Source organism: Lacerta agilis, chromosome 1 (genome assembly GCF_009819535.1).
Source record: "Lacerta agilis isolate rLacAgi1 chromosome 1, rLacAgi1.pri, whole genome shotgun sequence".
In the NCBI taxonomy this organism is placed as follows: domain Eukaryota; kingdom Metazoa; phylum Chordata; class Lepidosauria; order Squamata; family Lacertidae; genus Lacerta; species Lacerta agilis.
Window position 1 is genome coordinate 1 of NC_046312.1, and position 24,959 is coordinate 24,959.

General features: G+C 49.2%; 2 protein-coding genes across 2 annotated transcripts; both read right to left on the reverse strand.

Annotated features, from left to right (window-relative positions):
* Window positions 1-403: 403 nt before the first annotated feature.
* Window positions 404-6,954, reverse strand: LOC117060254 (zinc finger protein OZF-like). Its single transcript, XM_033172465.1, has 6 exons — window positions 6,641-6,954; window positions 6,118-6,200; window positions 5,644-5,770; window positions 2,132-2,304; window positions 1,895-2,065; window positions 404-1,573 (listed from the first exon to the last, which is right to left on the reverse strand). Exons 2-6 carry the CDS (start codon window positions 6,190-6,192, stop codon window positions 563-565), a joined length of 1,557 nt encoding a protein of 518 aa, XP_033028356.1. The 5' UTR covers window positions 6,193-6,200; window positions 6,641-6,954; the 3' UTR covers window positions 404-562.
* An 8,532-nt stretch (window positions 6,955-15,486) lies between these two features.
* LOC117049473 (cytochrome P450 2H2) lies at window positions 15,487-24,253 on the reverse strand. Its single transcript, XM_033154220.1, has 9 exons — window positions 24,059-24,253; window positions 22,910-23,072; window positions 22,183-22,332; window positions 20,924-21,084; window positions 19,558-19,734; window positions 18,762-18,903; window positions 18,406-18,593; window positions 16,208-16,349; window positions 15,487-15,802 (listed from the first exon to the last, which is right to left on the reverse strand). The coding sequence occupies exons 1-9, from the start codon at window positions 24,236-24,238 to the stop codon at window positions 15,621-15,623; spliced, it is 1,485 nt and encodes a 494-aa protein (XP_033010111.1). The 5' UTR covers window positions 24,239-24,253; the 3' UTR covers window positions 15,487-15,620.
* Between the last annotated feature and the right edge of the window lie 706 nt (window positions 24,254-24,959).

Consider the following 24,959-nt stretch of genomic DNA (forward strand, 5'->3'; position numbering starts at 1 on the left):
CTGCATCAACTGACGTATAGTGTCCAGTTCAAGGTCAGACAAGTCAGACTAGTCCTTGGACAGACTACACCTGGAATACTGTGTCCAGGTATGTGCAGAGGAGGGTGGTTAAGATGATCAAGGGTCTGGAAAACAAGCTTTGTGAGGAATGGTCTAGGCTGTATTTAACCTCGAAAAGAGGAGGCTGAGATGGTGGAATGAAGGCCACCTTCAAATATCTCAAGGAAGAGCTTTCTGGTGGTAGAAGCTGTTAAACAGTGAAATGGACTCCCTCAGAGGGTGGTGGATGCTCCTTCATTGGAAGATTTTAAGCAGAGGCTGGATGGTCATGTCATGGATGCTTCAGCTTAGATTCTTACATTGCAGGGGGTTGAACTAGATTAACCTTAGGGTCCCTTCCAATGCTACAATTCTATGATTCTCCCCTCAGTGAATTATTTAACATAAGCTTAGTGCTCTTACTGAAGCTCTTTCCACATTCCAAGCACTGATATGGTTTCTCCCCTGTATGAATTCTTTGATGGGCCACAAGACTCCCCTTGGAATTGAAGTTGTTTCCACATCACAAGCATTTAAATGGTTTCACCTCTTTATGAATTCTTTCATGTGAAGTGAGACTTCCTTTCCAGGTGAATCTCTTTCCACATTCCAAACATTGATATGGTTTCTCCCTGCTGTGAGTTTTTTGATGGGAAGTGCGATGGGAGTTGCGACTGAATCTCTTTCCACATTCCAAACATTGATATGGTTTCTCCCCTGTATGAATTCTTTGATGGGAAGTGAGATTTTCCTTTTGGTTGAATCTCTTTCCACATTCCAAGCACTGATATGGTTTCTCCCCTGTATGAATTCTTTGATGGCAAGCGAGAGTACCCTTGGAATTGAAGCTGTTTCCACATTCAACACACTGATATGGTTTCTCCCCAGTGTGAATTCTTTGATGGGCCGTGAGATGGGCCCTCTTACTGAAGCTCTTTCCACATTCCAAGCACTGATATGGTTTCTCCCCTGTATGAATTCTTTGATGGGAAATGAGATGGGTGTTCTGACTGAAGCTCTTTTCACATTCCAAACATTGATATGGTTTCTCCCCTGTATGAATTCTTTGATGGGAAGTGACACTTTCTTTCCGACTAAAGCTCTTTCCACATACCAAGCACTGATAGGGTTTCTCTCCGCTGTGAATTCTTTGATGGGAAGTGAGATTATCCTTCCGACTGAAGCTCTTTCCACATTCCAAGCACTGATATGGCTCTTCCCCTCTGTGAATTCTTTCATGTGATGTGAGATGAGAGTTCCGACTAAAGCTCTTTCCACATTCCAAACATTGATACGGTTTTTCCCCTGTATGAATTATTTGATGGGAAGTGAGACTGACTTTCCAGGCAAAGCTCTCTCCACATTCTAAGCATTGATATGGTTTCTTGCCTGTATGAATTCTTCGATGGGAAGTGAGACCTTCCTTCTGGGTGAAGCTCTTTCCACATTCCAAACACTGATATGGTTTCTCCCCTGTATGAATTCTTTGATGGGAAGTAAGATTTACCTTCCAAGTGAAGCTCTTTCCACATTCTAAGCATTGATATGGTTTCTCCCCTGTATGAATTCTTTGATGGGAAATGAGGCTTTCCTTGCAGGTGAAACTCTTTCCACATTCAAAGCACTGATAGGGATTCTCCCCACTGTGAGTTCTTTGATGGGATGTGAGTGGGCCCTTCTGACTGAAGCTCTTTCCACATTCGATGCACTGATACGGTTTCTCACCACTGTGAGTTCTTTGATGGGAAGTGAGATGGAAGTTCCGACTAAAGCGCTTTCCACATTCCAAGCACTGATATGGTTTCTCCCCTGTATGAATAATTTGATGGGAAGTGAGACTTGCCTTCCAGGTGAAGCTCTTTCCACATTCCAAGCAATGATATGGTCTCTCCCCACTGTGAGTTCTTTGATGGGAAATGAGATAGGAGCTTTGACTGAAGCTTTTTCCACATTCCAAGCACTGGTATGATTTTTTCCTGCTATGAGTTTTTTGATGGGAAGTGAGACTCCTCTTGGAATTGAAGCTGTTTCCACATTCTAAGCACTGATGTGGTTTCTCCCCTGTATGAATTCTTTGATGGCAAGTGAGACTCTTTCCACATTTCAAGCACTGACAGAGTTTCTTCCCAATGAGATTTCTTTGATGGGAAGTGGAATGGGAGCTCTGACTGAAGCTCTCTCCACACACCATATAGTTATATGGCATCTCCACAGTGTAGATGTTGCAGTGGTCCCCCTTGTTCTTAATTTCCAATTTATCAGCACCTGCAACAATTTGATTTTATTTACTTATTGAATTTATATACTGCCCTATACCCGAGGGTCTCTGGGCGGTTCACAAAATAAAATCAAAATATAAAAACACCAAATACATAATAAAAACAAAAACAACCCAATAGCCCTCCCCAAAAAGATACATTTTAAAAGGGCATAGTATGTAAATCAGATCAACCAAAGGCCTGGTTACAAAGCAACGTTTTTGCCTGGCACCTAAAGGTGTATAATGAAGGCACCAGGCAAACAATAAGAGAAATTGAGAAATAGATTAGGAAGAAATTGAGCCCCAAATTCGCCAGAAGTGGCTTAGTCATGCTGGCCACATGACCCGGAAGCTGTACGCCGGCTTCCTCGGCCAGTAAAGCTAGGTGAGCGCCGCAACCCCAGTCATTCGTGACTGGACCTGATGGTCAGGGGTCCCTTTACCTTTAATCAACGCTTGTGATAGAAAAAAAAATGAAGTGATTTAGATGTGAGGTCTAACTACAAGGTTCAGTGCCTTTGTATTAACTGACATATTTCTAGGAACCTGGCTGTCACTATTGTGTTATGCGAGCTGGTTTCTGACCGTAATAAATTATTACTACTACTATAGGAACCTGAGATTCATAAAGCCTGGCTCTTTTCTGGGATGGATTTTGCTTGCCCCAATCATGGAATCTTCTCTATCTCCAATGTCAGTTTTCTCGTCAGTCAACCAAAAACCCTGACAGAAGCTGTTTCAACTTTCCTAACAGCTCTGAAGCCTAATTGGAGGGAGAATATTCACAGACAAAACAGTTGATAGTCCTCCATTCAAGCTTAGCTATTAGGGAGTTAGAACCCTTAATATTTATTTATTTATTTATTTATACCTAGCCACTCTGGGCGGCTGCCAACCGAGTAGTAAAAACACAATATAACATTAAACATTTAAAACATTCCTAAACAGGGCTGCCTTCAGATGTCTTTTAAAAGTAAGATAGTTGCTTATTGCTTTCACATCTGTTGGGGGGGCGTTCCACAGGGCAGGCACCACTACAGAGAAGGCCCTCAGAGATGGACCTCAGTGTCCGGGCTGGACGATGGGGGTAGAGACACTCCTTCAGGTATACAGGACTGACGCCATTTAGGGCTTTAAAGGTCATCACCAACACTTTGAATTGTGCTCGGAAACGTACTGGGAGTCACCTTCAAAGGTAGCCCCACGTAGAGTGCATAGCAGTAGTCCAAGCGGAAGATAACTAGAGAGCATGCACCACTCTGGCAAGACAGTCTGTCAGAGGTAGGGTCTAAGCCTGTGTATCAGATGGAGCTGGTAGATTGACCTGTGCCTCCATGGACAGCTGTGATTCCAAAATGACTCCCAGGCTGTGCACCTGGTACTTCAAGGGCAGTTGCCCCATTCAGGACCAGGGAGTCCTCCACACCAGCCCACCACCTGTCCCTCAAGAACAGTACTTCTGTCTTGTCAGGATTCAACCTCAATCCGTTAGCCACCATCCATCCTCAAACCGCTTCCAGACACTCACATAGGACCTTCACTGCCCTCACTAGTTCTGATTTAAAAGAGAGGTAGAGATGGGTATCTACTGGGATGTGGGTGGCGCTGTGGGTTAAACCATAGAGCCTAGGGCTTGCTGATCAGAAGGTTGGCGGTTTGAATCCCCGTGACGGGGTGAGCTCCCGTTGCTCGGTCCCTGCTCCTGCCAACCTAGCAGTTTGAAAGCATGTCAAAGTGCAAGTAGATAAATAGGTACTGCTCTGGCGGGAAGGTAAACAGCGTTCGCCAGAAGCAGCTTTGTCATGCTGGCCACATGACCCAGAAGCTATACACCGGCTCCCTCGGCCAGTAATGCAAGATGAGCGCCGCAACCCCAGAGTCGGACACGACTGGACCTAATGGTCAGGGGTCGCTTTACCTTTACCTAGAGATGGGTATCATTCGCATATTGATGAACACCCAGCCCAAACCCCCTGATGATCTCTCCCAGAGGCTTCATGTAGATGTTAAAAAGCATGGGGAAGAGGACGGAACCCTGAGGCACCCTACAAGCAAGAGCCCAGGAGTCTGAATACTCACTCCCCCGACTTTCTGGACACGGCCCATGAGAAAGGAGCAGAGCCACTGTATAACAGTGCCCCCAGCTCCCAGCTCCTCTAGACGGTCCAGAAGGGTGTTATGGTTGATGGTATCAAAAGCCGCTGAGAGATCCAACAGAAGTAGGAAGCAGCTCTCACCTTTGTCCCTAGCCCACCTGAGATCATCAACCAGCACAACCAAGGCAGTTTCAGTCCCATGGTGAGGCCTGAATCCCGACTGGAAGGGACCCAAATGGTCCACATCCTCCAGGCGTGCTTGGAGTTGTTCAGCAACTACCTGCTCAATCACCTTGCCCAAGAATGGAAGATTTGAGACTGAGCAATAGTTGGCCATATTGGCTGCATCTAAAGATGTTTTTTTAAGAAGCGGTTTGATAACTGCCTCTTTCAGTGGGCCTGGGAAGGCTCCCTCACATAGGGAAGCATTCATCACCCCACAGAGCCCATTGCCCAGCCCTTCTCAGCTTGCTTTTATCAGCCAGGATGGACAAGGATCAAGAAGACAAGTGGATGGTTTCACTCGTCCAAGCAGCCTGTCCACATCCTTGGAGGTAACAGATTGGAATTGATCCCATATAACATGAGTAGACAGGACTCTAGCACTCTCCCGCCACGGCCCTGCTCCCATGTTGCGAGTTTACCTCCTTCCGAATCTGAGCGACTTTAACGGCAAAAACTTTGCAGAAGCATTGCAGGAGATCTTGCGGTCCCTACCAGGCCCCAATGACGAAGGTGGTTCCGATGGATTGTGAACCACCTGAAAGAGTCTCCTGCTGCTGCTTTCTGCAGATGCAATAGAGGTGGCGAAGAAGGTCCTCTTCGCCGACTCCATCGCCACTTGGTAGGCTCAATGTTGAGCACTAACGCATGTCCGGTCTAATTCAGAATGATTTTTCTGCCACTGGCGCTCTAGCAATCTCAACAATTGTTTTATCGCCCTCAGCTCTGGAGAAAACCATGGGGCTCTCCGGGCTCCATGTGATTGGAGAGTGCGCTTTGGAGCCAGACAGTCAATAGCCCTGGTTAACTCCGCATTCCAGCAGACAACCAAGGAATCAGCTGAAAGGCCATCAACATAGGATAAAACATCCCCTACCACTCTCTGGAAACCATTTGGATCCATTAAGTGGCGGTGGCAGACGATGCGAATTAATAGGTTGTGCTGTTGAGCTCCATCCAATTACTGGAGGTTTCTCACAATACTCAATATCAAAACAGAAATTATGATGCAAGAGGGAGTCTTACTGAGAGAGTCCATGATCTCACAATTCTCCTCCATAACTTCCTTATGCAGAGTTCTCTCGTTAGGATCCAGCAACGTCCATTCCTCATCTGTGAAATGAACAGCAACATCTTCAAAGCACACTGGACCCTAAAAGAAAAAGGTTATTAATTTTGTGTAATAGGGTGGAACTTCAAATCCTTCTGTCTGTGCAAGCATTCCAGCATGCCAGATGGAAGGATCCCCACTCCACTCCCCAATGTGCTGTTCTTGGCAGGGGGGGGGGGGCAGCTTCCAATGCCCTAAAGCCAACTGCAAGGGGTGCAAGGGGGCAAAAGGAGTGGGAGGAAAGGGAGCTCAGCCCCGTTGTGCAACTGATGTGGCTGGTTAGAGGACTCCTAGCCACTGCTTTTTATGGTTTGTAAACTGCTTAAAGCCTGTCTTCCCAGGCAGCCCCACCCCTCAGCCTTTTTCCCCACAAGGCTCCTTCCTCCTACTTGATCTGGTTCCACAGCCGTTGCTTCCCCTCCAGCACCATGAAAAGACGGGTGAGCATGTCTTGTTGGCATCATTCGGTCACCTGTAAGTAAGAAGGCAAGTAGGAAGACACAGGTGCATGCTTCTCTCAGAGGTTAAGCAGCACGGCTCTAACTTCAGACGAGCCTTAAATAAAGTCTTGCCTGCTGAGTGCATTTGGGTGTTTGTACTCATTTCACATTTTAATGCTACAAAAATGGGTCTCCTCTCCTTGGGGTTCTTGGGACTCAGCTACACAGCCACAAATAAAACGTTTTAAGTGTGTTTTCAGTGCAACATACAAGGTGACACTAGATGGCGGTGGTGAGCCTAATAGAAAATTCAATGTATGTTTTAAAAAGCATTTTCAGAACAGTTTTTATTTGTGTGTAGACTCCATGTTGGGCCCAAGTGTCTTCCTCAAAAGAATTCAAAGAACCCATTATATTAGTTTCAAAATCAATAGCATGTGCCCAAATGTAGAAAGAATTCATCAATCCTTACCCAAAAGCCTCTCTCTGGTTTCCAGCAGAGTCCTCTCTGAGGAATCCAAGCCCTTTTCTGCAAACAGTTCCTTTCCCTGAAAGAGCAACAAGGATTTAAAACAGAGAATTGGGAGAAGTATTGGAAAAGGAATGGCAGAGGCATTCCTTGGATGCTTTCCAAAAAAGGATGGGATTTAGGGATGTTCTCCCTCATGTTTGGAGCCCCTTAGGAACATCCAGAGGAAAGTCTCTCTCACCTGCTGCTCTGCCTGCTTTCTCTCCTCTGCCTGACTCAGGAGGAAACCTTCGGCCAGGGCCACTGCCTGGGAACTGGTCTCTGCTCCACATTCCCTCACCCAGCACTCCATCTCCAGTGGAAGGACAGCCAGGAACTGCTCCAAGATCACCAGGTCCAGCATCTGAGCTTTCGTATGCCTTTCTGGCTTCAGCCACTGACCATCAAGAAGGTAAAATTGGTTGCAAAGTTCTCGGGATCCTTCAGCCTCCAGGGAACAGAGCTGCCTGAACTGCTGACTCTGCACCTCTGAGTGGAGGGTGTCCTCCACACCCAGGACCTTCTGCACCGAGTTTCCCCACAAACTCCCACTGCTCCCAGTTTTGATAGCATGGCCTCTTCTTGCTTCAGGGTCAGCTGAGTCTTGCTCATCCATTTGTGCTCTCATGAAGCCTCACAGAGATCCCTTTTTCTTCTGCTAAGTTCTGTCTGTCCCAATTAGAAGCGCTAGCAAATCCTACAAAGCAAGTGCATTTTTCTGTTATAAAATTGATACACTGTCAGGAGAAGAAAAATGTTCCCTAAGTGTGGATGAGTCTTACTAGGAACCAGGGTTGGACTGAACCACAGCCCAGACTCTGAGCTTTCTCTAAAAGAAAAAGGAAGAAGACTTTAGCCCTCCTAGAAGTAATGCTGCCATGCAAAATGTGCAGACAACTGAGGGCATTTCTGTGAGATGAATTGCCCTGGTTGTTCCTGCCTTTCAGTCAATGTATGAAGTCAGAACTGTGACTGATGAGTGAGTACCAAGTGCATTGTGGACACTAGACTGTGGTGGGGGTCTTAAACCTGGGGTCCTCAAAAGCTGCTTTCCGTCCTGCCCTCTCCCCCACCAAACACACATTTCTTTCTTGCTTCCGTCTCATTTTCTAGCACTTGGAATCTCCAATGCTCTCAAAACATACTAGTGGTGTGGGGTCTCCCCTTTTTTGGTTCTGAGGGCCAGATACTTACTTGGCCACTTAATACTGTGTTGTAATGTTGTAATCTGTCCTGGGAACTGAGGGTGAAGGGTGATTAATAATGATGATGGTGATGATGAAATGATGATGGCTTAACACCCCTCCCCCCACAGCCAAATATGCCTGGGTTTCCATTTTTATTTTTTGCATATATATTTATGTCCAAATGTTTCTGTCTGGCTACCCCATCTGTTAATAATCAATGTGCTTTCCCTCTCATTCTGAACGGGGCTTATTTGCACGCCCGTTTCCCCCCGACCCAGAGATGCCTCCCCATGGCGGCAAGCAGCGCATGGACCCCTAGGAGGAGCAGAGATGCACAGCTCCCGGAATCTCGACCCCTCCTGCCGGGCGTTGCAGAGAGGGAGAGGGCAGGACCCTCGGCCCCTCCTGGCTTGGGGGTCCCCCATGCATCCCCGGGACTGACTCCCCCTTCTCCCCCGGAACCCCACAGGGGAAGAAAGACTCACCCGAGGGTCTCAGGAGCAGAGAGACCGGAGCCGGAAGATACGAGCGAGGGACACGGGCTTGGGCTCGAGAGGACCCGCACCCCGCCTTCCTCTCTAGGAATCTAGCGCCATGCCTTTTAACCCTTAGCATGCGAAGAGAAAAGCTTTGGCTCGGGAGGCCTTCCTTTCCTGTCTCTCTATGACATGGGGAGTCCTTCTTTTCCTGTCTTCTCTAGGAATCCAGCGCCATGCCTTTTAACCCTTGGCAAGCCTAGCGCGCCAAGCTCACCCTCCACCCCGCCCAGGAGGGAGCTCCTGCAGTGGCCACGCCCAGAAATGTTCTGTTTGGGGGATTCCCTTGGCTGGGGGCTGAGCTGTTTGTTCGATGCCCTTATCAACACCTCAGCAAGTGCTTGACGGAGCTCGGGGTTTGCAAAAGGCGTTTCTTATGCAAGTGTTATAAGAATTTTAAGGTCTTATATTTATAAAATAGATGTTCATAAATGTACCAAGCAAACGCATACAAATATGTAAACCACATGTCGAAACCCACAGAAAAGTCTTGAAACCATTTTCTCTCTTCCAAGTTGACCTCAAATATTTCTCTGCACTCCTGAGAAATCTCTATGTGGGATAAGAAGCTACAGTTAGAACTGGATATGGAATAACTGATTGGTTCAAAATTGGGAAAGGAGTACGTCAAGGCTGTATATTGTCTCCCTGCATATTTAACTTATATGCAGAATTCATCATGTGAAAGGCTGGACTGGATGAGTCCCAAGCCGAAATTAAGATTGCCGGAAGAAATATCAACAACCTCAGATATGCTGATGATACTACCTTGATGGCAGAAAGTGAGGAGGAATTAAAGAACCTTTTAATGAGGGTGAAAGAGGAGAGCGCAAAATATGGTCTGAAGCTCAACATCAAAAAAACTAAGATCATGGCCACTGGTCCCATCACCTCCTGGCAAATAGAAGGGGAAGAAATGGAGGCAATGAGAGATTTTACTTTCTTGGGTTCCATGGTTACTGCAGATGGTGACAGCAGTCACGAAATTAAAAGACGCCTGCTTCTTGGGAGAAAAGCAAGGACAAACTTAGAGAGCATCTTAAAAAGTAGAGACATCACCTTGCCAACAAAGGTCCATATAGTTAAAGCTATGGTTTTCCCAGTAGTGCTGTATGGAAGTGAGAGCTGGACCATAAAGAAGGCTGATTGCCAAAGAATTGATGCTTTTGAATTATGGTGCTGGAGGAGACTCTTGAGAGTCCCATGGACTGCAAGAAGATCAAACCTATCCATTCTGAAGGAAATCAGCCCTGAGTGCTCACTGGAAGGACAGATCCTGAAGATGAGGCTCCAGTACTTTGGCCACCTCATGAGAAGAGAAGACTCCCTGGAAAAGACCCTGATGTTGGAAAAGATGGAGGGCACATGGAGAAGGGGACGACAGAGGATGAGATGGTTGGACAGTGTTCTCGAAGCTACCAAGATGAGTCTGGCCAAACTGCGGAAGGCAGTGGAAGACAGGAGTGTCTGGCATGCTCTGGTCCATGGAGTCACAAAGAGTTGGACATGACTAAACGACTAAACAACAACATTTCTCTGCAAGATCAAAGGAAATAGGGCTGCTGCTCGCGCATGGCGGCCCCGTAAGGCTGCTGCGCGAGTGGCCCCATATGGAGTATGCATGTGTGGCATCCCACGCATGCGCACTCCGACCCCGTATGGAGTGCGCATGCACAGAATTCCGCACATGCACACTCCGTACCAGGTGCTGTACAGGCGCCACCCCGGGTCCCGGGGGGGGTGACAAAACAATTGTTGCCCCCAGTACCCTCTGGGCTTGCTACACCTCTGAGTAGACCGCGATCTTTATTGTTGCACAGCAGGTTCCCACATGGAGTAAGAATCCCAACATAGATTACACGCTCTTTTAAGACCTTCCCCCACTTCCCATAATACATTTCCAGAAGCATCATTGATACATCACTAACCACCAACATGTAATAAAGAGGGAGGGGGATCTTGAGGTTACCCAAGTTCATCAACTTGCTCCGCTTATCAGATTTAGTCCCAGACACCTTAAGTACCTGTCACCCAAAGAACAATAAAACTATGCATATCCTTGCCCCCCCCCAAACCTTCCAGAGGATGGGCTTTGGAAACCTATCAGCGGATCTCCATTGTTTCCCCACAGGAGAGGGGTGCTGTGTATGGGACTGTATGCCTCAGGGATTATGGAGGCAGGGGAAGCCTGGGTTCCCTTCTTCCATACGAGTCATTATTCACTAGAACCAAGGAAATGGGTCAAACTGTTGAATTTTGGAGATTATTTGATTCTATATTGGATAGTCAGAGGAAACAGTACGATACATGGTATCCACTTATTGCTGCAGTTTTATAGACTACTTTTCTGAGCTTCTTTGCTGTTGTGTATTATGGTGCCTGGGTCAATGGTCATTGTCCTGGCCTTAGAGGCTATGGTGGGGACTTGGAATGTTCGGTTAAGTTGTTTAACTCCCCCCACCCCACCCTCGGTTCCTGGTTTTAATACCTCCAACTGTCTTACCAAAGAGGCTGCTGAGGCCACCTTGGCTGAGATTCCTGGAAGATCTTCTCCCTGCTTTAAAAGCCTTTTCCCACCTAGCCTGGGAGCCTTGGGCCCTGACTTCCGCTGCAAAAGCTGAAGCTGCTGAACAGAATCTTGGGCTTAGGAGGTTGTTTTTGTGAGTTGGAGCTGTTCCTACTGGGTTGTTTTTTTTTCTCCAGATCTTGTGATTTATGAGGAAATTGTTTGGTTTGGTTTTGTATTTTGGTTGTGTATTTTTTAATTATTTATATATTGTTTATGACTATGGGAAGGGCTGGGTGATGGGCTCTACGGGGTGGTGAATGCTTTCCTCTGTGTTTCAGTTATCCAAAGGACCACAGACCCTGAGTGAGTGCCTGGAACCCCTTGGACTTTTGCTGCAGCTGAGCAGAGTGGTGGTGGCACCCAACTTTTGTAACATTATCATCATCATTGATTAAATGTATACAGCCATATACCTGTTGACCTCAGGGAGTCTCGCCATCAGTCTCCTTGTAATCTGCTCCTCTGGTTTTCCTTCCTGCTCAGCATCTGTGCTAGGTGGTCTGACAGTAGGCAGTAGATCTGGACTGCTACACATCAATTCAGGGACGTTTATGAGGGCTTGCATTTTTTCCTCTGAATCATTAGATAAGTGTATCACAGGTCCTCTCTTGTCATCTTTCCTGTGTTCATCAAAATGAACCACTTGTCTTGTGCTGACTTTCCTTGTATTCAAGTCCATCACTCTTCATCCTTTGTTCCCTGGAGCATAGCCAATCATCATAATTTCTTCTGCTCTTCTACACTGTGGAGTCTGCTGAAAAGTGTAGTCTGCTCAGCAGGGCCGCCCATTGTCTTTCAGCACGCACAGACTGCATCTCCCAGGGCGCACCGTACTTGACTTTCCCTCCCTTTTTGCTGGGCTGAGACCCCAGGAATCAGCAGAAGGGGGAGGGAGCCATTCCTCCTCCTTCCCCCATGGGTGCAGGGGGCTGCATGCAACTGCCCCCGGGAGCTGGTGGTTTCTTCATTGACATTTCTGCAGACTGCCCCCCTCTGTGCAGGAGGTTGAGGGGTGGGGTAGGGTGAGGCGGAGCCTGGGGTTGGTTGATGCTCCTCCCCTTCCCCCTTGCCTGGCTCCCTCTGCCCCAGCCTCAGCTGCAACCAGATGGGCCCCTGGGACCAGTTGGGGGGAAAGAGGTGATGTGGGGCGGCAAGGCAGGTGTCTCTGGAGGAGGATGAGACATACATGTGGAAGAACCAAGGGGTACACAATTACTACTGTTTATTGACTTTGTTAGTTGCTTTAACTTGCTCAACCCAAAGTGACCTGCCACCAGCTGCTCCCTGGAAGAGCAGCCGCTGCAGCCGGCCCAGGCCAAAGGGGGACACCCAGCACCACACCCACCTCTTCTCTCGGTGGCCCAGCAGAGCCTTCCTGCAGCTTCCCCACATAGAATCATAGAATCCTAGAGTTGGAAGAGACCACAAGGGCCATCCAGTCCAACCCCCTGCCAAGCAGGAAACACCATCAAAGCATTCCTGACAGATGGCTGTCAAGCCTCTGCTTAAAGACCTCCGCCACATTCCTTGGCAGCAAATTCCACTGTTGAACAGCTCTTACTGTCAGGAAGTTCTTCCTAATGTTTAGGTGGAATCTTCTTTCTTGTAGTTTGAATCCATTGCTCCGTGTCCGCTTCTCTGGAGCAGCAGAAAACAACCTTCCTCCCTCCTCTATATGACATCCTTTGATATATTTGAACATGGCTATCATATCACCCCTTAACCTTCTCTTCTCCAGGCTAAACATACCCAGCTCCCTAAGCTGTTCCTCATAAAGCATCGTTTCCAGGCCTTTGACCATTTTGGTTGCCCTCCTCTGGACACATTCCAGCTTGTCAGTATCCTTCTTGAACTGTGGTGCCCAGAACTGGACACAGTACTCCAGGTGAGGTCTGTCCAGAGCAGAATACAGTGGTACTATTACTTCCCTTGATCTAGATGCTATACTCCTCTTGATGCAGCCCAGAATTGCATTGGCTTTTTTAGCTGCTGCATCACACTGTTGACTCATGTCAAGTTTGTGGTCTACCAAGACTCCTAGATCCTTTTCACATGTACTGCTCTCAAGCCAGGTGTCACCCATCCTGTATTTGTGCCTTTCATTTTTTATTTTATTTTTTTGCCCAAGTGTAGTACTTTACATTTCTCCCTATTAAAATTCATCTTGTTTGCTTGGCCCAGTTCTCTAATCTGTTAAGGTCATTTTGAAGTGTGATCCTGTCCTCTGGGGTATTAGCCACCCCTCCCAATTTGGTGTAATCTGCAAAATTGATCAGGATGTCCTCAAGCCCATCATCCAAGTCATTGATAAAGATGTTGAATAAGACTGGGCCCCAAGACAGAACCCTGTGGCACCCCACTAGTCACTTCTCTCCAGGATGAAGAGGAGCCATTGATGACCACCCATTGGGTTCAGTCAGTCAGCCAGTTACAAATCCACTGAATGGTAGCATTGTCTAGCCCACATTTTACCAGCTTCTTTAAAAGAATATCATGGGGCACCTTGTCAAAGGCCTTGCTGAAATCAAGATAGGCTACATCCACAGCGTTCCCTTCATCTACCAGGCTTGTAATTCTGTCAAAAAATGAGATCAGGTTAGTCTGACATGACTTATTTTTCAGAAACCCATGCTGACTTTTAGTGATCACAGCGTTCCTTTCTAGGTGCTCACAAACCGTTTGCTTAATGATCTGCTCTAGAATCTTTCCTGGTATTGATGTCAGGCTGACTGGGCGGTAATTGTTTGAGTCTTCTCTTTCCCCCTTTTTGAAAATAGGGACAACATTTGCCCTCCTCCAGTGGTTCTGAAATCACCTCTGCCAGTTCTTTTAATACTCTTGGGTGTAGTTCATCTGGCCCTGGAGACTTGAATACATCTAAAATAGCCAAGTATTCTTGTACTACCTCCTTACTTATTCTGGGCTGTGTTTCCCCTGCTGAATCATCTGCTCCATATTCTTCAGGTCAGGCATTGTTTCTTTTTTGGAGAAGACTGGGGCAAAGAAGGCATTCATGAGTTCTGCACTTTCTCTGTCTCCTGTTCGCATTTCACCATCTTCTCCTCTGAGTGACCCCACTGTTTCCTTGTTCTTCCTTTTGCTACAGACATACCCATAAAAGCGCTTTTTATTCCTTTTAAGCTCTCTAGCAAGCCTGAGTTCATTCTGTGCTTTAGCTTTTCTGACTTTGTCTCTACATGTGCTGGCTATTTGTTTGAATTCCTCTCTGGTGATTTCCCCCTTTTTCCATTTTTTTGGGTACATATCCCTTTTAAATCTTAAATCAGTTAAAAGTTCTTTAGATAGCCACCCTGGCTTCTTTAGGCACCTTCCATGTTTTCATCTCATTGGTACTGCTAGAAGTTGTGCTTTTAATATCTCCCTTTTAACAAACTCCCATCCATCATGAACTCCCTTCCCTTTTAGTATTACTGACCATGGGATCACACCCAGCGTTTCCCTAAATCTTTTGAAGTCGGCTTTCTTAAAGTCTAGAATTTGAGTCTTAGTATGCTTGGTTGCTCCTTTCTGCTGTATAATAAACTCCAGAAGAGCATGATCACTCCCACCTAATGATCCTGCCACTTCTACCCCACTTACCAAGTCATCACTATTGGTTAAGACCAGATCTAAAATGGCTGATCCTCTTGTTGCTTCTCCCACTTTCTGGACAATGAAATTGTCTTCAAGGCCAGTGAGGAATCTGTTCGACCTTGTGCTCTTGGCTGAGTTTGACATCCAACAAATATCAGGATAGTTGAAATCCCCCATTACTACTATCTCACTTCCTTTTGAATGCTTGGTCATCTGTTCCAGGAAAGCACATCTGTGTCCTCAGTTTGGCTTGGGGATCTGTAGTAAACTCCCACAATGAGATCACTGTTATTTTTCTCTCCCTTAATTTTGACCCAGATACTCTCAGTTTGGCTTTGAAGTTTTAAATCCTGGATCTCTTCACAGGTATACACACCCTTACATATAACACCACTCCACCTCCTTTCCTGTTTGGTCTATTTCTCTGAAATAGATTGTATCCCTGTATTACTACATTCCAATCATGAGACTCATCCCACCAGGTTTCAGTGAGGCTATTATGTCATATTTAGTTTGCTGTACCAAGAGCTCAAGTTCATCTTGTTTATTTCGCATGCTCTGTGCATTAGTATACAGACATTAAGACCATTGACCGTTCCCCCTAGTCTCCTATTTAAGGATTTTTTCCTACCGCCACCAGGTCTGCGTGCTGTTTGCTCCATTTGGTCCTTGACATTTGGATGATAATCTTCAGCACTTGATAGACTCTTACCTTCAGGACCACTGTCTCCCTCCCCCACATAAGTCAGTTTAAAGCCCTCCTGATGAGGTGGCATGGCAGCGTCAATGTCTCAGCTCAGTCTTGACAAATGTAAAACCTGTGCATAGAACAGCTTTTTGTGCCATGAGTTATAAACCTTAAATTTGCTTCATCCTTTCCACCCACCACCTGTTTTTATCTTTGCCCTTTGTTGTACAGTAATATATTTACCAATCTCCAACAATTCACCCCCCTCCCCGCTTTCAAGAACCCTTCCAAGAGGCAGGTTACAATAAAAACAGAACATGCCACTGAGCTATGACTGTGGCAGCCGTGTGGGTGGCCACCCTCCCACCCTTCAGCGAGGGGCAACATGGAGCTGATAGGGTTTGGGGGCCATTGTCAGGAATGCTGCTGCTGGCGAGGCATCAAGGTCCTCAGGAGCCACAAGAGGGACCAGGTCAAAGTGTTGCAGGATGGATGTCAGTGCCACAAAGATGGTCATGTCCACCAGCTTCTTGCCAATACACGCCCGCTGACCTATAAGCATAATAATAATAATAATAAATAATAAATAATAAATAATAATAATAAATAATAATAATAAATAACAACAACAACAACAACAACAACAACAACAACAACAACAATAATTTATTGTAGGGAGGTGAGCTCTGGGAGCGCCTTCCTGGCTGCATCCTTGGGATGGCAAAGCCATGCCAGCTGGGATGGCAGGAAGGGGGACCAAATGAGATGCTAAATTGCAGTGGGGGGGGGGGCGAGCAGCTCTTCCACGCTGTGGGCACAGAATCTATGGCTGTCTGTGACCCCCGTCTCCATGCAGCCAGAGACTCCAGCAATACATTGGAATTAGGATGAGGTATAGAAGAACCTGTTTGGCTGCAAGATTCCTTTCAGCTGTAAAATTAGGATGCATCTATTTACCTACGGAAAGTGGGATGAAGAATTTGCTCTCCTTCAGGCCTCCATTATTATCCAGGAAATGCCCAGGATCAAACTGCAGCGGGTTGGGGAATTCTCTGCTATCATGCAGTGAAGGCTTCAGAGCAGGGAAGACTGTGGTGCCCTGGTGGGGGGACAAAGAGAGGAGACCCTCCTGGGCTCAAAAGGTTCTTCTCCAAAAGAGAGGGAAGCAGAGAGTTCTGCCCTGCAATTGTGGTATTCATGCAGGGTTAAATAAGAGATCATACATTGTCTGGACATCGTGCGGGTTGAGCTAAATTCATTCCGGTGCCCTTTATGCGGTTGGTTGAGTGTAATGTTCCCTGCTGGTCTGTGTGCAAGATATGATTTCTTATGATGAATCCTACATGACCTGAAACTGGCTGTGTTATTTGGCTGTGCTTTAATTCTCCATTGTTGAGAAGCAGAGAGTCACGTCTCTCTTTCAATTAAGTTGCTGTTTAATTTACAACTGCATGGCAAGGATGTGTCTCTTTGATAACCCCTGAGAACCCCGGAGCATCTGTTCCTTTGATGTTAGTTCCTGGAGGCCTGAGCAAATGTCATAATGGCAGGGATCTGCCAAGGATATTGGCCCTTCACTTCCTACTATCAATCTCGTGTCTTTCTTCTACCTGATCTTTGGAATGTGAATGACCTGTAGCTAGGGAAGTTAGTTACTAGCTTAAACTGGTTCTGCAAAGTTCAAAGAGTCTATGTTCTCCTCATGCCCACATGGGTTTTTTGGGGGCTGCGCTGGAAGATTGTGATTGGCTGATTTGAATCTTGTAAGGTGGGTTTTCTGTGTCAATAAAAGTACCTGGATGGGAGAGGGAGGAGGCTTTTGCCCACTCTTCTCTGCCAGTTCAGGCTTGCTGGTCAAGACCTGTCTGCTTTATTTGAACTCACGCATCGTGGTTTAAACAGAAACGCCACATGCAATGTCATTGCAGTCAAGGCTCTCGAGGTCTGGGGTCACCCCCTGCCTCACTCAGGAGGGGCAGCCCTCAGCAGAGGCGTCTTAGCCATAGGCTACTAGGGCGCCGCGGCCAGGAGGGCACCTCCGCCATGCCACGCCGCGCCAAGAGCCGCCCTCCAGCCCTGCTGGCAGCGCCGCCCTCGCCTGCCTTTTCTCAGGCTGCGGGGGCGCCATCGTGGGGAAGCCAGCGGTGAACCTCCCGTCTGCGCAGCAGCCAGGGCTCCCTGGACAGCAGCACTGCGGGGCTGCCCACCGCGCCTGGCCAGCCCCACCGGCAGCACTGCCCTCACCCGCCTCTTCTCAGGCTGCGGGCACTGTCGCGGGGAAGCCATCGCGTGGCAGTGCGGGCTGCAGTGGACACGGAGCCACTCCTCCACTGTGAGGCGGCGGCCGAGGGTGGGCCTTCGCCGCCGCCTCCTCTCCCTTGGCCGCGGGAATCCCCTCATCCGCCACCCGTGGCGGGAGCGGCTCCCGAGGGGCCTCGTCCTCCGCGTCACTGGAGCCCGCTGCCCCCAGTGGTGCAGCTAGCCACTTGGGCTCCCTGCATGCGGGGCTGGGGTGCAGGCGCCCTCGGGGCAGGACGGGCCAGGGCTCACCAGAATCCCGGTGCCCAAGCTGTGTTTTGCTCCGGCGCCCTGCAGGCCCGCGTTGCTTTTCCGAGTGGCGCAGAGCTTGCAGGGAGTCCGCCCGCCACCTCCCGCTCAGCTGTAGGGCGGCAGCTTAAGGGAGAGGCAGTGGGCAGACGCAAGCGCCATGGTGCCCTCTCGGCCGCTGGGCAGGGAAAGGGAGGGGGCGCCGGAGGGATCTTGCACCAGGGCGCCAGTTATGCTTAAGACGGTCCTGGCCCTCAGTAACCTACTCTGGGGACTAGGTGCCTGATGGAGAAATGACTTGCTCCCACCCCAGCCCTGGCCTCCGTTCCGGGTGCTCGTGCTCCTGTGCACCTCAGGAGTCTCAGGCTTGCCCTGGTTGCAGCTGCATGGAGGGGACTACTTGGCAGGGATGGCCTTGATTCACGTGCACATTTCTGATGCTGTGTGTTTGGAAAGCCCTTGAGTGTGTCCTGCCTAACTGTCAAATCTGCTCCTCCACTATAACCAATACCCAGAAGGCTCCACAGTGTCTGCTGAGGATGAAAGGAAACTGCACACAGGTTTCTTTGTGGTCATTTTAGAGGCCACCTGGGAGGCAAGAAACTTACCTTGGGGATGAAGTATTGCCTGAAGAGAGTGTCCTTTGTGGTTGCATGTGGCAGATTCAGTGGCACAAGCGCCAGGGTTCGATGGATCTCATGGATCACAGCATCTGTGTAGGGCATCTTTCCCAGATCCGACATGCAAGGACTTTTTGATGAGCCAATCACAGTATCAATTTCTTGATAAACTTTCTCTGAGGTAAAAATAGATGAGATGTAGTAAGAGTGAGATTTTTGTGAGTGTGATTTGATTTTTCTTTTGCTTTGTTTTTTGTTCCTGTCCCTCTTCTCTGCCCACTTCTTTTCCAAGCTCCTCAGTCTTCCAACTAGAAGCCCCCCACTTATGTCAGGGTGCTGCCTACCTTTGACCTCTGGGTGCTTCATGAGAGTCAGGAGGGCGTAACTCAGGGTGAGGCTGGTGGATTCTGCTCCTCCAATGAAAAGGTCTAAGATGCTCCTCACCAAACCTTGAAGATCAAACACTGACCGGCTGTTCTGTTTCTCCTGTAAGAAGGTTGGAAGAGATGACAGATGCACAAAACACATTGTTTGCCCAAAGTAACTCTGCCATTACAGGATTCCACCACAAACACCTCCCAAGCATTTGGAGCTGGGCCTGTCTGTCATGTTTGCAATGCAGAGATAAGTCCAGTCCTCTCATCCAGTGTGAGGGGAGAGGACTTCCCCAACCCACCACCTTCCAGGATCCCTCTCCTCAGCACACCCACCCACCCACTACCCAAGCCACCCCCCACTCCCTCCTGCGTAAAGTTGGGGGGAAAGGGGGTGCAATGCGAAGCAGAATAAAGCCTTTTGTGTCCCCTCTGTCTGCCCCTGCTGCCATGGCCCAGCATAAGGTGGGAGCAGGGGATGCTTTGACCCTGGATGTGGGCTTCCAGAGCAAAAAATGTGCCCTGCTGCCCCCTTTCATGCAGACACGTTTCCCTGCCACTTCCAGTCTGGAAACGTGGCAGAGAGGCTCTGCTGAGCACACAGCCAGGGGTGGCACAGCATCACATGCACAACATGGCACATGGCACCTGCCCTCGGATGGCCGCCATAGTGAGACCCAGTGAGACAGCGGATCAGCTTCTGAGCAGGGTTGCCCAGGGATCGCTGCAGACAGGACAGCCAAGGAAGCAGGTGACATGCCCCCACCTGCTCCATCTTGATGAGAAAGGCTTCAATGAAGTCCTGAGGCTGGCTGGGCTTCATCATCTCCTGGTGTCTTTTCACCTGCTTTGAGATGAAACGCTTTAACTCTTCTGTATTTTTAAATATCTTCTTGTGAGATCCAGGTAAGTATTCCAGGATTGTCGGGAAAATATTGTAGAGCTGTGAAGAGCAGGAGGTAAAGCTCATCATGTGATTCCTGCATTGCAGGGGATTGAAGTAGATGCCCTTTGGGTCCCTTCCAGTGCTACAGTTCTGGGATTCTATAGTTGCCTGGTCATAAAAAGGAGCATTTCTTACCATTCAAATGGCATTTCTATTCTGCCTGCCCTATGTTCAGGTTGACCTGAGTAGCCCGATAACTGCTCACATCAGGCAGCCTTTTCCAAAATCTTAAACTGGAAACCAGCCAGCAAACCTCCCCCCTCACCCCCCAGGGTGGTGCATAGAGTTTACACAGGAGATGGTGCTGCTCTGCCCCCCGCCCCCCCGCCCCTGCCCCAACCTCTTCCTCCTCCTCCTCTGGATGTTCATAGCTCAGCTCTCTGTTCTTGCAGGCTACCTTCCATGCTGCAGTCCAGGGGTGAGTTGGCGGGTGGGGGGGGGCAGGCACTCTGACCCACTCCTTGGTCAGCCGGGGTCCAGCATTTGAGCAGCTTTTGGGGAGCAAGCGGGTTGGAGCTGCTCCCCCTGTTCAGCCCTTGGTTCAGGAACTTGGGAGCCATCTCTGTGAAGGGGGGAAACTGACCTCTCCAGCCCCACACCCACTGCTGGGGACCCACCCTAGCCAACCCTCCTGCTCCCCTCACCTGGTGGGCAAGGGGAATTGGAAGGGCCCGGCTGATGGGAGCAGGGGCTGCCTTTTTGGTGAGACGGTGCAGGCATTTTAGGCAGTTTTCCACAAAGGGCCTCAATGGTGTGGCTGTGTGCACATTACCTGTTTTTTCTCAATTCTGATCAAGGCTGATTTAGGGGAGAAAAACATCAAAATGTAGCATTTCATAGGGTAGATACAGGATAGATATGGATTGTGGCTTCCCCAATCGGCAGTGGGGATGCCCTGAAAGGGAGTGAGTCTTCTGTCTGTGCCTCTTGGCAGAGGGAGATGGGAGCAGCAGGAGCAGATACAGACCAGAGTCAGGAAGTGCTGGGGGGGGGCACCATCACAGAAGGGCTCCCATGCTACCTCAGGCGTAGATTGTGTGACGGGTCACTTCTTGCCCCACAGGAAGAAAAGAACCTTGGCCATCTTCTGCCCTCCCTGCACATCCTATACAGAGTGTCGCCCCCCCCCCCAGTGGCTGAATGGCTGGAACAGAAGCCCCTCTCCTCCTCCTACCTGTGTGCTCACCTTTGTCATTGGGCTGGACTGGAGAAGGGCATTTTCTTGAACCAGGCGGATGAATCCCAGGAACTCCTCGTCTTCATAGTCAAAACGACTCCCAAAGGAAACTGAGCAGAGGATGTTGGCAGTTGCCTGGCTGAGGAAGCAAGATGGGTCGAAGGGCCTTCCTGCCAGGGCACAAACAGGGGCATCATTTCGAGGCCATGGGGAGATCCCTGCTGCATCCAGTCAGGCTCCCCTCCAAGGCCAGGAAGGGCAAGGGCCCATCTCCAGACCCAAGGAAGAGGACTAAGGATGGCTTTTGGCCAGGTTGGCTCTGCTCTGCTTCCACAGCCAGAGTCAGCAATGATTCTGAATCCCACAAGAGGGACTGTTTTTGCACTTGGATCCTGTTCAAGGGTTTCCATGGGGGCAGTCGCGGACTTTGGGCTCTCACATTTCAGTGGTGCCCTATGCAAACTGCGAGAGGCAGTGAAGGATAGGCGTGCCTGGCGTGCTCTGGTCCATGGGGTCACGAAGAGTCGGACACGACTGAACGACTGAACAACAACAACAATAATGCAACACTACAATCCAGCCCCGCCCCCTGCTCTGTTCTACAGCCTTGTTTTGGTGCCCCTGCAGGGTGTTTCACGCTACCCTAAAACTGCCTCTGATGGGGTATCTGCTTGGCTACTGTGAGAACAGGAGGCTGGCCTAGATGGGCTCCCCTTGGCCTGATCCAGCAGGTCCTTATGTTCTTCTGCCTACAAGGCCAATCCTGATCAGGATCTGTCCTGTGGAGCCAAAAAGTTAGCAGAGTTTGGCATATGGAAGGTGGTTGGACTAGAACAGGCACGTCCAACAGGTACATCGTGATCTACTGGTAGATCACTGGACGTCTGTGGTAGATCACTGGCTTTCCTCCTCCCTAAACAAAGCTACACAATTTAGACCTGAACCCCTAAAAATGGGACTTCCTCTTCCTTAAAAAAGCTCAGCAACTTTGACCTGAAGCCCCCAAAGGGGGTAGATCACTGCCAGCTTTTAACACTGAGAGATCACTGCCAGCTTTTAACAATGAGATCACAGTCTCTTGGGAGTTGGGAGTTGGCCACCCCTGGACTAGAAGACCCTCGGGGTCCCTCCCAACTTCACAGTTCTATGATTCTATGAGCCAGCAGCCATTTGTTACTTGGAATAAAAGAAGTCTGCTTGGAGCAAGGTCTGCTTGAGGAGCCCGTAGCACTGTGTGGTCTGGAAGTGAGGAAAAGAGGCCTCCTTACCATTTGTGTTTCTGAGTCTCTCCACCAGGAAAGTAGCCTCCTCCTGGATCCTCTCCTCAAAGCTCCTTTTCCCCACCTCCAAGCTGCCCAAGGTGGCAACAGCAAACTGCCGCAGCTGCCTCCACGTCTCCCCGTTGCTGAAGCCAATTCCTGAGGACACGCAGAGAGGAAGGCAATGCATGAGGGGCAAAGGGGCCTCGTGGGGCCAGGATGCTTCCCCCCACCACAGGGTTGTGCTGTCCCTCTGTTGTAAGCTGAGCAGCAGAGGGGGGAATTTGTCCATCTGTCTCTCACACACCACAGGAGCCAAAGAAGCTCAATAGGACAATTAGAGAGAAGGAGAATGGGGCATGTGCAGGATTCGGCCTCATTGCAGACTTGGATCTGGATTTTTGCAGGAAAAGAGAATGGGGATGGGGGCGGGGTGTGTCCAGAACACAGAACTACTTGGAAGAAGGAGCTCCCCCAATACTTACTTTTCCTCAGTTCCTGGCCTCTGGACCTTAACCCCCCGCCCCCATGAAGGGGACCTGCGGACCGTAGTCTGTCAAATGCCCAGCAAAGGCCTAATGGGTGGCGGGGGGCACTCCTGTGTTGTGTTCACTGCCTTGCATAAGCCACACATTAGAAAGCAGCCCATAAATACTTTTGACAAAGCCCCTGTGGGCTCTGCCTAAGGGGCTGGAGGCTGCACATGTGCTGGTGTGCAGCTCTTCTAGAAACCAACCTGTTCCACTGGCTGTTTTAGCCAGAATGGGGTTACTTCCTCTGGCCCCAAAGGAGTCTCCCTTGGCCAGCAAGGCCTCCTGTGCCACTTCATGCCCATAGAGCACCACGACCCGTTGAGAGCCCAGGTGGATGGTGAAGATGGGCCCGTACCTCTGGCTGAGCTGTGGGAAGAGGAGGGAGGTGGGCAGGCTTCCTTCATGCAAGCAGAGGCTGACCTCTCTGGGGAGACCCTCAGGCTGCACCCCAAGAGCCCTGGCCCAGCTTCCAGTGCTGAGGGACGTGCCCTTCTGGGCTCCTCACAGGGAGCACTAGAAGGGGGCTGCTTGTTTTGGCAAACCAAGTTGATGGACTATGCCAAAATGGAAAAATTAACTGGGAAGTTCAGAAATCAAGAAGACAAGAACTTTAAAAAAGAATGGGGAAAGTTCATAATTTATTTACGAGACCATTGTAAGGAGGTTAAAACAGCAGGATTTTAAACACACTTGTAAAGTAATGGAAAGTATGGATAATTTGGAAGGATAAAAATTTGGATAAGTATTGATATGCATTTGTAAATATTATCATTAGGACTCATGGAAGGGATGCAGGGAAGTCAGGAAATTCAGAGTAATCTTCATAGTTGGATCTTGAATTGTTTTTTGTTGTATGTTTATATATATTTTAAAATCAAATAAAAATATATTAAAAAAGAAGCAGGCTGCTTATTTTGAGCCAGGTGCCTTCGGCCCGCCTACCTTGACAGAGTCTCATTTGCCGGCGGTTTCTGCAGCCGTTTGGTGCTGCTGTAAGGAGCTCCTAGGTGGTGCCTTTGGGCAGCTGAGAAGGGCAGGGCTGCCCTTATTGGGCCCCAGTGTGTCCTTCAGCCTCATCACCATGTGTATCTCCTTGAGAGAGGGTGGCAGAGGCACGCTGCAGGATCCGGTCCCCCCTTGCTCCTAAGCAGCCCTCCTGGGAACTCTTGTATTGCAAAGTGAAGCTCAGGCTGCAAACATCTGGAGCCTCCTGACTGTCAAGACCAAGAGGGTGAACTACTCAGGCCTCTTGCTGGGCAGGCCTTGGGGTGGTACAGGCCCCATCTTGCCATGGGGCTCCATGCCAGGCTAACCTGCCAGCTTCCACCTGCCCATACTGCATGCTGGCTTACCTTCTCCAAAGATCTGGGGAAGTCCTTGGTGTCTAGCTGCAGGATGTTCCCCACCCAGGGCAAGGGCTGGGGGCCTGGAGGGAGCCGCTGGTGGCCAAGCACCTTCCTCCGGGCTGAGAGGAAGAAGAGGCAAGCAGCACATAGCAGAAGAAATATGCCAGGGCCCCCCCAAGTCTCCATGACCAAAAACTGTGCTCCACCAGATTGCAGAACGAAGGGAAGCAGTTTATTACAGTCCAAAATATGCAAAACTGCTCAGATGAAGGTGGGGCTGGGTTGCAAGCCAATCACCTTCTGTTGGTCTTCAAAATAACAACTGCAATCTTCTGTGCCCAAAGGTCACCGCCGGAGGTGTGTGGGAGGCTCTTGAAGGAACACCAAGGCAGATGCAGACACACTCAGCCACCCGCAGAGCCTCCAAAATGCATGACTCTCCTGGCATGTCCAGATCCATGAGAAGGTTCCTGCTGGCTCACAGCAAGGTGGGCCCAGCATGCAGCATCCCCCCACAAAGGCCCACCAGGCACCTCCCAGGAACCCACAAACCCCAACCAAAGCTCACTGCTTTAAGGTGTCCCTGCTTCTCTCTTTCACACTGCTGCAGCGTCTTTTCTGTCTCCTGAAGTCTGCCCCACTCTGAATTCTAGGTTGTTTTAAGAAGGCCAGGAATGAGTCACAGCATATTTCATCATACAGCAAACCTGCTTCTCCTTCCAGAACAGCTGGCCATCTGCTTGCCCAGGGAGCCACAGCGACTGACCAGCCAGAGAGGTGGTGGCAGGGAAGGAGCTGCTCGCTCGCTCTCTGGGGATTCAATGCACTTCATGGGTTCAGGGCTTTTGCACTGTCCCCATGATGTCACCCTCATCCAAGTGACAACCTGAAATTTCCTCCCAATTAA